This window comes from Cystoisospora suis (assembly GCF_002600585.1).
Source record: "Cystoisospora suis strain Wien I chromosome Unknown contig_1285, whole genome shotgun sequence".
NCBI classification, from domain to species: domain Eukaryota; phylum Apicomplexa; class Conoidasida; order Eucoccidiorida; family Sarcocystidae; genus Cystoisospora; species Cystoisospora suis.
The window spans coordinates 1-12,589 of NW_027154085.1; the positions used below are offsets into that span (position 1 = coordinate 1).

The 12,589-nt window shown below is 45.1% G+C and overlaps 2 protein-coding genes across 2 annotated transcripts in view; one reads left to right on the forward strand and one right to left on the reverse strand.

The window, feature by feature from the left end:
* CSUI_003024 (uncharacterized protein) lies at window positions 1–6,269 on the reverse strand (the record flags this gene model as incomplete). The annotated part of the gene is made up of 1 exon (XM_068063222.1): window positions 1–6,269. A coding segment is annotated over exon 1 (4,892 nt), but the record flags the coding sequence as incomplete, so codon positions are not given.
* A 3,235-nt stretch (window positions 6,270–9,504) lies between these two features.
* CSUI_003025 (uncharacterized protein) overlaps window positions 9,505–12,589 on the forward strand; it is a 15,243-nt gene continuing 12,158 nt past the window's right edge. The window contains exon 1 of the mRNA XM_068063223.1: window positions 9,505–12,482. Within this exon, the coding sequence (XP_067924801.1) occupies window positions 10,593–12,482 (1,890 nt within the window). The 5' untranslated portion in view covers window positions 9,505–10,592. The remainder of the gene's footprint in view (window positions 12,483–12,589) is intronic.

Below are 12,589 nucleotides of genomic sequence, written 5' to 3' on the forward strand. Positions count from 1 at the left end.
TTGTCTTGGTGGCCAACTGTAGTTGTAGAAACGGCAGGAGAACTGAGAGAGATACAGTGAGTGGTCTGACCACAAACTTCTTTTCTTGATGTGGAAATTTCATGAGGTCGCTTTTCCGAGAGAAGAAAAGAGGGATTCTGAGAAGAGAAAGAGAGAGGTAAGAGAGAAGGAAGATCCTTCATTGCGAGTGGAGCTGAGAAAGGGAAAGAGATCGACGAACACGGACAGGAATGATAGCTTGGAGGAGAAGACATCGATCTTGCTCTTGATCGAAGAGAAGAGAGCTTATTCTCCACTCCTCTTTCTGAAAAGTGTCGCGTAGAAGATACCCCCTCTCCATCGAGAGTTGCATCACCCGATAGAGCCCAGTCAACAGCACCTTCAGGTGTATGTACACCCGAAAGGATAGCGTCACTGCACCTCATGTTGCAAGACCTATGCAAGGAAAGATCACTCTCCGTTCTTCTACGATAACCCGTTCTTTTGAAACGAAGAAACATACGATGAACGACTACCACTTCTTTTTCTTTTTCATTAGCTTCTTTTTCTTCTTCTCCCTTTACAAGGGTATCCTTCTCCTCTCCAATTTCTCTTTCTCTCAAAGCCATAGTGTCCTTCTCTCCGTCAACATCCTGAAGTCTTCTCAGTGCAGATCCATATGTTTCCCCCATCTTTCTTTCCTCAGAACACCTTCTCTTTCTCTTCTTGATCTTTTCAAGCGCTTGAAGAAGTTCATGAGAAGACTGCAAAAAGATCTCCGGGACGGAGTCTGCAGGATCTCCCCCCCTGTCGGGCTCCTCTTCTTTTCTTTCTTTCTTCTTTTCTTCTATGTTCATCTCTCGAATCTGTCCCTTTTCATGATCTCCCCCTTTCTCAACAGAAAAGACAGAAAGGGAGAAATCCGTGGGTGTCATAGAAGTCTTTGTCGCATTTCCATTGCTGCTGATGGGCTCTCTCACATCTCTCTCGTGACTACAAGAAGAAGAAAATGGAGACACATCATCCTTCTGATCTGTCTCATTGAAGACTTCGCACTGAATAGAGGAGACCTCCGTCCTTCCCACCTCTCCATCTTCTTCTCTTTCTTGTTCCTCTTCTCCGCCTTCTTCCCCTTCTTCCCTGATCTTCTCACGAACGCGAGAACGATCATCACCTTCGTCTTCTTCTTCTTCATCCTTTTCTTCTCTCTCACTTTTTTCTTCTCTCTCGCTTTCGTGGATGTCTTTCTTTCTCTTTAGAGTCAGATCTCCCTGCTGTAGAGAAACTTCCTCCAGCCCTGCATGAGCTCCGCTCTCTTCTTGTCTTTCTATCTTCTCTCCAGTAGAAGATGAGATATTTTCATCGGGAGCTCCACTCTTCTTCTTCTCTTCTTCCAGATAAGCCTGGGTTTGACGAGGGAGAGAAGAAGCAGAAGAAGAAGAGAGAAGAGAGAGAAGATCAGTTTCTTCAGCTAGAGAAGTTGAATGAGGAGTCTTCTCTCTCTCTTTGTGGCAGTGACCTTCTTCTGGAAGAACTTCTTTCCTCTCTCTCAGGAAAAGACCTTCTTCTTCTTTTCCTACTTTTCTTATCTCTTCTTCATCTCTCTCTTCCTGTTCAGCTGTACATGCTTCTTTCTCTTCATGTGCGTTCTTCTTCTCCTTTCCTTCATCTTTCAAAGAAGCCAAAGAAGAAGTTTGAGACGACTCTCTTCTTTCTTCTTTTTCTTTTTCTTCTTCTCGCATGTCTCCTTTCTGCGTCTCTCCCAACATTCTTACATCACCTTCTTCATAAATCTCATTAGCTCTCTCTTTGTCCTTCCTCTCCCTTTCTTCTATCCTCTCTCCTTCTTTCTCTCTCCCCCCCACTTCTTCTACGCTGTCTTCTTCTTCTTTCTCTTCTCCTGCTTCAACTGCTTTCTTCTTCTCTCGCCTGAGAGAGGAAGAAGAGAAAGAAGAAGAAGATTCATGCGGAGCATCTATCAAAAGATCAAAGGCATCTCCATCCCTCTCTCTCGCCTGATAGTCTATTTGACGCTCCTCCCTACTATTCTCTCCAAAGGTCTGTTTAGAATCCTTCGCCTTCTTCTCATCAAGAAGATCGACTTTTTCTTCTTCCTTCTCTTCTTCTTTTCCTTCCACTTCACTTCCTTCTCGCCAAGCATCTCTGTCTCCTTTTGTTTCAGGAGAGAGTTGATCCTGCATACGTGCACATTCTCCTTCTGTCTTTTCTATGCATGCGTCGTTTGTCTCGGGTGAGAAGAAAGGAGACGAGGAAAGCCTTTCTTCCTTTGTAGGAGGTTGACTATTCGCTTCGATAGAAATAGGTCTCTCTTCTTCTCTTCCTTTCTCTCCATTGCCTCTCTCGTCTTCTTCTCCTAGTACACATCCTTTACTGATGGAATGCTCTTCACATACACCGAAAGAAGAAGAAGAGAAGGAAGAATCGACAGTGCAAGGCCTAGTCTTTTTCTTATCCTCCTGAGATGACGGGTCGATCACCCGTAGACAGGGAGAGAGAAGATTATTCTTATTCTCTTCTTCTCCTTCTTCCTTGGCTTTGAGAGAGATCTTCTTCTCCCCTAAAACTGAAGGGGAGAGAAGATCTATAGAACTCTCGTCCAACTCTTGGGGAGACGCTGTCCTTTCTTTCTCTGCCCTTGATCTTATTCTTTCTTTCTCTTCTTTTCCCTTTGCCAACTCCCCTGCGTGAACAAGCTCTTTCCCAGAAACATAAGAAAGAGATTCACTCACTCCATTTGTATAGACTGACGTGATAGAGGGGAGAGATGAAGAAGAAGAAGAGAGAGAGGAAGGAACTTGGCGCAAATCTTTGACGACATGAGAAGATCTATCTTGAGTAGAATCTCCTCCTTGACTGAAAGGAGAAGATACCCCCGGAGAACATGACGAGGAAGAAGAGGAAGAAGAGAGGTGGACTTCTTGCTTTGGCATATCTCCTGGTGGTTTGGAGAGTCGATTGTCCATATGATGGCTAGTTCCTCTCAGGAGCATCGATGCTCCTAAGGGATCGATGAAGCCTTTCGAACTGTCCTGAACCTCCTGGTCAGATACAGATGGAGAAATTGACAAGACATGAGGAGTATTCCTCTGACTACTACTACTACTACTGCTACTATGCAAGCTTTCCTCTAGATGACTTTTCTTCTTTCCAGGGACAACAGCAGATCCTTCTTCTCTCTTCTCTTCGTTTCTCGCGCCCTCTCTGTCTTTCCCGAGGGGTGAAAACGACGAAGAAGTCGATGTACTAGCAATCGAGGAATGAATAGAAATAGAAGAAGAAGAAGAAGAGAGTTGTGAGGTATCGCCATTCTCTTCTCTCGTCTTATCAAGAGAAAGAAGAGAATCCGTTCTGTCCATGAATTGATCAGACGCCGTCCTAATAGAAGGAGAAGGAGAAGACCGAAGAAGGAGGTCTTCTTTCCTTGTTGGCGGCGAAGAGATTTGAATCTTTGCTTCTTGATGCGCCCTTCTCCGGGAGTAAGGTGGGTCTTGTTCTCTTTCTTTCCATGGCTCTTCATCTTCTTTCTCCCTATGATTCGTCTTTCCTATAGGTCTTCTCATTCGAGTCTTTTGTTTATTTTCTTCTTCTTCTTCACCTTGTTCATTTCCGTCATCTTTTCTCTCTAGGCTCTTCGAAGAACGCCGCATCTCTCCTTCTTCTTCTTTTCTTCCTCTTTCTTCTTCTTCTTCGCCTCCTCTCTGTGATCTTCCTCTCACCCTCTCCCCCTCTCCGTCGAGTATCAAGCTTCGATTAACATATCTAACTTTTGCATGCTCGTCTTTCTCTCTTCCCTCTTCTTCTTGTTCTTTTCTCTCTCCCAATCTCTTCGTCTCTTCTTCTTCTTTCTTTTCCCTTCTCTTCTGTCCTTCTTTTTCTTCTTTCTTCTCTCCTTCCTCACGGTAACCCGGCTGTTCTTTCTCTTTCTGAGCAGCTTGGGCTGCGAGTTGTCTTTGTTTCTCGAGTCTTCTCTGTTGAAGAATCTTCTCTCTTCGTCTCTCCATTTCTTCCTCTTCTTGAGTCAAGACACGACCGCTAGTAGACACTCCCACCCCCCCTACACCTGTTACGGCTAGCTGGCTAGCTGCCGCTTGAGCAGCAGCTGTGGCATCTTCACGAACCTTTCCCCACAAACGTGAAAAGCCTTCCAAAGCCTGACCTCCTAACTCTCTTGCACGCGAGCGGAGATCTTCCGTAGGAGGAAGAGAGTTATGCTTCGACAAAGGATGCCTTTTATTCTCGACGCTTCTATTCTCTCCTGTTGCCATCTGGAATCTCTGAGAGGAAGAGGAAGAAGAAGAGACTCTCTCAGGTGTCAAAAGAGACATCGAAGAAGAAGAGAGAGGCCCACGAGAACTTCCATCGTCATATCCTGCGTCTCCTCTTGTTTTTCTTCTCCCGTCTCTTTCTTCTCTTCGTGGGACATCGTTCTTCTCTTCGTGATTTGATCTTAAAGAAGAGAAAGACGACGAAAAAGTGCTAGGAGATTGACTTGTTCTGAAAGAAGGTCTTCTATCTTCATGGTGAGCCCTGTCCACAAAGAAGGAATTCTTTCCCTCCAACTTCTCGCCTCGCCATCCCTCCTCTTCATTCTCTTCTGCTAAGAGGTTGTCAACATGACTCTTCGTTCTAGCACTAGGATATCTTGAAGACGATTGAGAGACTGAGGAGATAGAAGAAGAAGAAGCGAGGGGAGAGAAAGACGATCTCTCCCTTCCCCAGCTTGACGAAGAAGAAGAAGAAGTAGGGAGACGACGAGAGGAGGCTGAAGAAGAAGAAGATGATGACGAGGCGGCGGAAGTATCTCCATCGTTGACTGCTGAATCGAAGGCTTTATCAAGCTGAGTAGAGACAGAGCGAGCTGCGTCTAGAGCAGATTTGAAAAGCGTCTGCATGTTGGAGAAGAAGAGGGATTCAACATGAGAGAAAGAGAGGGGAAAACACGTGTTGTGGTGGTGTATGTACACCTGAAATGATATAGAGGTAGGAGGATGAAAGAAAGAAGTGAAGTCTCATTTTTTGTCGAGAAGACGACACCTTATCACCTTCTGGATTCCTCGCTCGAATAACGCATGTTCGCAGAATACAGAGACATCTTCTTGTGGAAGTATACAAGAAGGAAAGAAAAGAAGCAAAAGAAGGTTCTCTTGTCTAAATACTTGACCTATGTAGGCTTTACTCAGTCCGGAAAAGAGAAGAGAGAAAATGAAAGGAGTAGGCAAGGTGAACGGCAAGAGGGACAACCCCTTAAACATATGCAAGAAATCTTGAGAAGAGATTAGATAGATTAAAGATATATTAAAGATAGATAGATAGGGCTAGACGAGGACTCTGGGAAAAGAAGAGACTTCCATGATTTCTCTGTAGAGACGAGAGACACTTGGGGAATGACTAGAGCCGAAGAGGATATAGAGAGCTAGGAAGCGGTATGAGAGAAAGAAGGTCAAGAGGACAACACACAGCAGTAAGAAGAGATTGCCTGAATCGATAGGTAGGTTCAACGACCATAAAGGAGAAAAGAAAGAAGAGAAAAAAGGAGAGGAGAAACTACAAGAAGAAAGAATTTTGACTCGCGCGCCCGTTGCGAGATGCTAGGAATCCTGTCTCGGCTCCTAGAGAAGAAGAAAGAGAAAGGAGAGGAACCATCAGCAACCCATGAAGGACAAAAGAGAAAGAAGATGAAGAAGGAGAAGAAAAAGATTTACATGAGTGAATGCGTTCTTTTGATAGATACTAAACTCCGTTAGGTAGCGCAAGCCCTATGACTAAAAATCCGTCAACGAGAAGGAAGAAAAGCGAGAAAGAACAAGCGTACCAGAGAAAGGAGACTCAAAGGGACGACGATAAAGAGAAAGACAAGGACGGCTTCTGAAAAGAACGAGAAGTCGAGGGCAACAGAGAGACGAGGGAGGAAGAAGATTGAAGAAAGAAGAAAGACCGAGTAAGAAACGCGCTCACAACGAAATGAAGGAGAGAATAGAAGATGGAGTAAGACTTAGCGTTAGTGTGAAAAGAGTTGAATAGAGAGTTTGATTGCATACGACTGAACTAGCAAGAAGGGAAGAAAACAACAGTTACAAGACGTCGCCGACAGGCAAGCAGCCATGCGTCGAAGGGCGAGTCGATTGATAAGATGTGCTTCTTCTTTCCAGGAGGAATGAAAGACCCTTAGAGAGATTTCAAAAGAGGACAAGAATGCCGCTTGACTGCAGTAGATATGGAAAGGTGAAAGAGTTTGAAGACAAAAAGAAAGAAAGGGGGGGAAGAATGCCATACAAACTGGGCAACAGGTTGAGTCAGTCGCGGCGCAAGTCAATTCCCACCTCCAACGAATCTGCGGTGTACATACACCGCAGGAAGAATAGTTGAAGACTATCAGCGCTCGCGGTTTACGTGTTTCACCGACTTTACGCGGGCACTTGTCTCAAGACTAACCAACCAACCGAGTGATGGCCGGCATTCTCTGTAAAGAATACGTCATCTTCTTCATCTTCTCAGTCATGTTGAGACGATTTTCTAGTGCATGTATCGGCTCTCTACTTGACCGGCGTCTTTCTGGTACCGTTGATATCGGGGGCTGTTGCTAGTTCAGAACGCTCTAAGGCGGCTCTTTTTATGTTCTGTAGTAAACCTACAAAGTGAATAGACGAGATACATCATCTACTTAACCCAGGATCTAACCATGGTTTGGTAGCCCGACTTTATGTCTCTAAGGCAGTCCTGCTCTCTGTCCCTTCAGGCTTGGAATGTCCTCTTGTCTCCGAAACATGTCTCACATTAAACACGAAGAAAAAGATATGATTTGCATGGGTACAGATGGAAGATTGTATTCGACCTTTGAAGCAAGGTGTCTTCCCTTCAGCTTCGGCCAGAGGGCGTGTAGTCAGTAGAAAGGATCTTCATTTTGGATCTACGTTTGAGAGGGCTCCCTCCATTCGGACGCTGCAGACTTCACTATATCGCCATCCCGATAGTGAGGTGTATATACACACTCCGCAACATGTTAGTTCCAGCATCGACGAATAAGGACACCCAAGAAAACAGAAGGATTGACTCATATATGTAGCCCTTCATTCTTCTCTCGTTAGAAGATCATTCCTCTCTTCTAGGAAATCCAGGCATCGTACTGACTTTCTTTGTCTCAAATCACTCACTCACTATCACCTGACACATCCATTTTTCTCTTCCTCAATAGCTCCTTCTCAGTAGCTCCCTCTCGTGCACAACAGCTCGTTGTCTTCTCTGGGTAACGGGACGCCTACCGCTCGGCTAAGACGGTAAGTATCCTTTTCACCGACAGGAGCTTTTAGCGATTCAACTAACTCCTGCGAAACTCCGGAAGGAAACGGGAAGAGAGGATGACGGCGCAACCCGTTATTCAAACGTTGATAGTCTGCAAGGTCTCTTCTTCGTTCGAAAAAAAAGCTTCATGAGATACTGTCACCTTGATCTGGACTAGAGTGACCAGCCACCCCGCTCACACTCTTTCTTTAGGACGTCTCAAGAATGGTATGATTGAGTTGCTCCTCTACATAGGGAAGCTGCGGCCTCCTCTTATGGAGATAAAGATGTTGGTGCTTGCTAGAGATGACGGTAGCGAGAGGCATTATACCTAACCTAGAGAGAATTGGCAAGAAAGTTCACCATCGACTCAAGTGAAGGAGCAGAATCTTACAAGGCCTCTTCTCTCTTGTAGTCGATTCTGCGATGAAAGATGAGATTGATACGGAAAGGAGTTGATCTACCATGAGAGAGGCTGCCACAAAAAACCTCCGTCAATCGTTGCTCCAGACATCTATCAGGGAAAGAGCCTTGTTTTCACGCGAAAGTCTGACTAGTTACATCATCGGAAGACCTGTCTGGAGAGATCGAAGGTCTCTTGCAGACGATCCATACTGCAGAGGTAAGCAGGAAAACGCCAAGTTCGAATTTCTCTTCATCTTTTACGCTTATGAATAAGAGGCGCTAGGCACACGTGTCTGAATTCTCTCTGCTGTTATGGAACATGAAGACAACAAGTGTCTTGTAGACACGTCAACCCAGATTTGAGGTGTATGTACACCTGAGAAACCCACTCAACTAAAAGAACATCTATCACGGTTTCACCGAAAATCCGTTTCTTGTCATCTTCCATTTCCTCTTTCTGTAGTGACTGTCCTGCCTTCGTTGTGATCCTCCGAAACGACGGCGCTGAAGAGACGATATTCTTCAGAAGCCGATCATATCATGCGAGCAAAAGACAGTTCAAGAGAGACTTCTTCCATCTGCGACTAGAGAGGGGGGTTGACAAGAAGCATACTTCCAACGGTTACATTGATGTGATCCCTTATTTTTCATTACTCTCTCTCCTGAACAAGTCCTCTGTCTTTGTTTCTCCCCTCTCTCTCTCCTAGAGACACCAAGCTAATGCGAGAGACCGAAAATCTCACATGTGTCTACAGAGATACATATCTATACACATCTATAATGTCTGCGGTTAAGANNTCTTAACCGCAGACATTATAGATCGGTGTTCTTTTGCTGAAATTCTTTCTTCGACTGAATGAATCTTTTGCCTTCTTTCCTATTTCTACCTCACGAGGAAAGGTTTGAAGCGACAAGCCACTACATGCTCTGCAATTACCAGTCCCAGATTGAGAGAGCACGCCAGCCTGGAGATCTATCTTTCTATCGAAATCTCCTTTCAGCGCTGTGTACATATATAGCTGTGTACTATCTTTTTACCGAACATACGTATCGCAAGCCACTGTGAGGAAGTGTTTCTCCTTCTCTTCTTTTCCTTTCTTTTCACGATCTTACGCCTTGAAAAGAAAAGTCTTTCCCGTTTTGCAAAAAGACATACACACATCCCTCAGAATTCCTATCCGGGAAGGGCAACACCCCCGCTGATCACTCAGTTAAAAGAATCCTTCTCTTTGAGCCAGGCAGTCTTCTGCTCTTATTCTTTCTCTTCCTCTCCGGGTAAGAGGCAAGTCGACCATTTCTTTTCGCTAAATCTGTCTTCTGAAATAACAGAAAACTTCCGCATTGAGAGATGCAGCTTCCCAAGAAACGGAAAGATCAGAAGACTCGGGTCCTCTCTCCGTTCCAAACCTGCACGTCTCCCTCTTTCTCTCTCTGTCTGTCTTTTGAAGATTCTTCTCACTGATTTGTTGACAGTGGAATAACTCAAGTGTAGAACTTCATCAAAGAAGACTCTCATCCATGAAAGGAACAGCTATATGGACATACTCTTCACAGCAGCTTCAGCTAGCTACCAGTCTCCCCTCCTTCTCATCTGGATATAAGCCGAAGAAAGTTGATCTGTAGGTGGTTAACAGGAAGAAAAGCTTGACGAAAGCATCCAACGACGACGACGACGCAGATCTGCTAGCTACCCAGGGAAAGGAGACTTGAAAAGAAGTAGAAAGGGAGATTTTATCGAAGACACAAGAAAAGGCCGCTTTCCCGTCCATCTCTTTCTTTTTTTCTTTATCGCTTTCTTCAAGAATTCAAAGAGAGAATGGAGAGAGACTGACAAATGGAAGAAAGAAAAGAAAGAAGACGTCGTAATGAATCTCGTCGTCCGTCCATCTTGACGGCGATAGAAGAAGACAAATAGCCAGTAGTCAGCAATCTGTTGGAGTAGTTGGCTGTGTGTTCTGACGTTTTCTTTCTGTTCTTTTTTCTATCATTCATTTCGCGGTTCGTTCCTTCAAAGTTTTGTTTCATTCTCATGCATAGCAAACAATGTCTAGAGTCATCTTTCGTTCCTTTTCTTTCTTGCCGCTCTTCTTTTCTTGTCTTCGCGGGAAGAATGGACTCTCTAGCAGCCCTGTTACCACTCAGTATGGAGCTTTCTCCCTCTCTTTTTAGCTTTTGCCCATTCTTTGTCCCCTCTTCTCTTTTCATTTCTCTTCTCTCGAGAAGCAAGTCCGGTACACATTCTCTCGCTCTTCCTTTTCCTCTCTTTCAAGTGTCTTTTTCTGTTTCCTCTTTCGCTCCACCTCCTTCTCCCGCGGATGCTTCCGAGCCAAATCTTCTTTTCTTTCCCATGAAACGAATCAATTCTTTCGCTTCATAAGTTAAGTCACAATTCATCACGTTCCTTCTCTCTTTTTCTTCTTCTGTCTTCCATCCTCTCTAGCTTGTCTTTTTTCTTCTTGTGTATCAGCAGTTCAAGCTTCTGCTATGTCTACAGGGAAAGGCGTCTCCATCTGTTTCTTCTTTTCTTTCCTCTTCGGCTTTTCAGAGCTTAGAAATGGACTGAGCTTAGGAATTTGTCTTGAAGCATCTCTCTTCTTCTTGCGCTTGGAGCGAAAAAGTCGCGAGTCTTCCCTTTCTCCCCTTTTCTTCTTCTTTCTCGGCAAACACTTCTTTCTCTCTGTCTTTCTCTATCTTGTCTAACCCGTTCTTTCTTCTTTTTTTGCTCTCTTCACACACACAGAAAGGGGAAGAGCTTCTCCTTTCTTTTCTTTCTTCTCCTTTTCCCTCTCCTTCTTCCCTCCAGGTCATGTCTTCTCTACAGAGGTCTTCCCTCGTCGATTCTCCTGTCTTGTCTCCCTTCCTCTCTTTGTCCCTTCTCTCTTTCTTTTCTTCTTCACCTTGGAGTCGTTATGTCGACTCGCAATCGCCTTTCCCGTTCTAATCTCTCCTCTTCTTCTTCTTTTATGGCCTTCCCTGGTACCTCTCCTTCTCGAAATTCCCCCTCTTCTTCCTCTTCACGCCGAGCCATCTTCGCAGGTGCCGCCGGTTCGTCGTCTTCTGGTGCTTCTTTGTTAGATCTCCCAAGATCTTCTTTCGTCGATTCTTCATCTTCTCCTACCCCTTTCAGAGAGAGAAGAAGAAACAAGAGGACTCCCTCAGCTCTGAACACACTCCACTCCGAATTGAAGTTTCTCGACGTGCAACAGGAGCTTCTCTTTGACCCTACGGTCGCACCGGACGATGTCCGTTTAGAAGGTCTGTCTCTTTCTTCTCCTTCTTCTTATCAAGCGAAGAAAACAGCCACGCAGCAGAAACTCCCCTTAAGTGAGACGTCATCTGAAAGATATCTTCTTTCTTCAGCAGGAAAGGGCGACCCTTCTTCTACACGAAAGACTCTTGAAGAAGGAAGAAGAGGTGGGAGAGGGGAACTCGGAGGAGAAGAAGAAGAAAGAGATTTAGATCGCTTCTTTAAGACGTTCACTGCAGGCATCTCCTCACCGAAAAGTAAAGACCCTAGAAAGGGAGACAAGGACATTTCTAACTCTTCTTCGTCTTCTTCTTCTGGGAAATCTCTCAGTGCGTGCGAGGTTAAAAGCAACGAGCCTTCTTCTTCTTTGTCTTCAAGTCTTTCTCGAGATAATTGTCAGCCTTCTACCAAGACAGAAACTCCTCTAGAAGGAGGAGGAGAAGGTCTTCTTCTGCCTCTGAACGGTCCCCGTCATACCTCTCTTAAGCATCCTCCTAATCATTCCCATAGTCATTCAAGTCTTCCTGTCTCCGTCTCTTCTTCTCCTCCTGTTTCTTTAGGGGATCAAGTGCTTGTCTCTGGGGGGGATTATCTAGGAGAGAGAAGAAGGAGTGCTTCGGATCAGCGGTCGTCTTCTCGTGATCTAGATGCCTCATCTGATCCTGGCGAAAGCCACTTAAGAGGAAGAAGTGCATGCAGTCCTCGAGAAGGAGCAACTTCGATTTCTTCTTTCTCGAAGATGTATCCTCGCTCTTCTTCATCTTCGTATTCAAGACGAACTCGTATAGGGAGCTTTGTGGATGGAGATGATTTGGATTATGAGGGACGTCAAGGGCGTGCTGCTAACCCTGACCGATCTTCACAAGATTTCCATATCTCGATTCATCCTCCGAAATCTTCTTCTTACGACGATATTCTTGATCGCACATCAAGAGAAGATAAAAAAGCAGAAAGAAATGCCGTGCGCTTTGCCGCAGCGACAGCTGGCGCGGCTGCGGCAGCATCGACGCTCGGAGCAGACGTCGAAACTCTTCAATGCTCTGTTAGAGTAGAGGAACAAGAACGTCCTTTACCTGTCAAAGATGTCTTCGATCAAGAAGATGAAGAGAAAGAAGAAGAAAGAGAAGCGGCTCGGAAAGGCATGAAACGTCAAGACACTTCTTCATTCGCACCCCAAAGAACCCTCACAGGCGGGGCTTCCCTCTCTAAAGATCTCTCTTCTTCTTCTTCTTCCACGTCGATGATCGGAAATGTCGATCGATTTCCTGCCAAAAGAGGACCTTCTCGAGGGGGGGGNNGGGGGGGGGGGATGCTTGGAGAGGATGGAGAAGATGATCGAGGAGGCAGCGGAGTCATTCGTGTGTATAGTCAAAGTCGACACGTCGATGAAAGAAAAGGAGAAGGATTACAATTTCCAGGGAGATTTCCCTTCCCGAGAGGTCTCACAGAAATGCAAGAACGTATGGAGGAGGAATGGATCGATCGAGAAAGAAGACTGCGTGTTCAACATAAAAGAGAGCTCGAAAAAGCCATTGCATATGAAACTGAAAAGGTCAGATAAAATACACATGCCGCAAATCCCAGCCCAGCTCTTGTTGATGCTCTTCCGATTCATTTCTTCCTCCCATCAAGGTGGATATACATACATATATAGATATA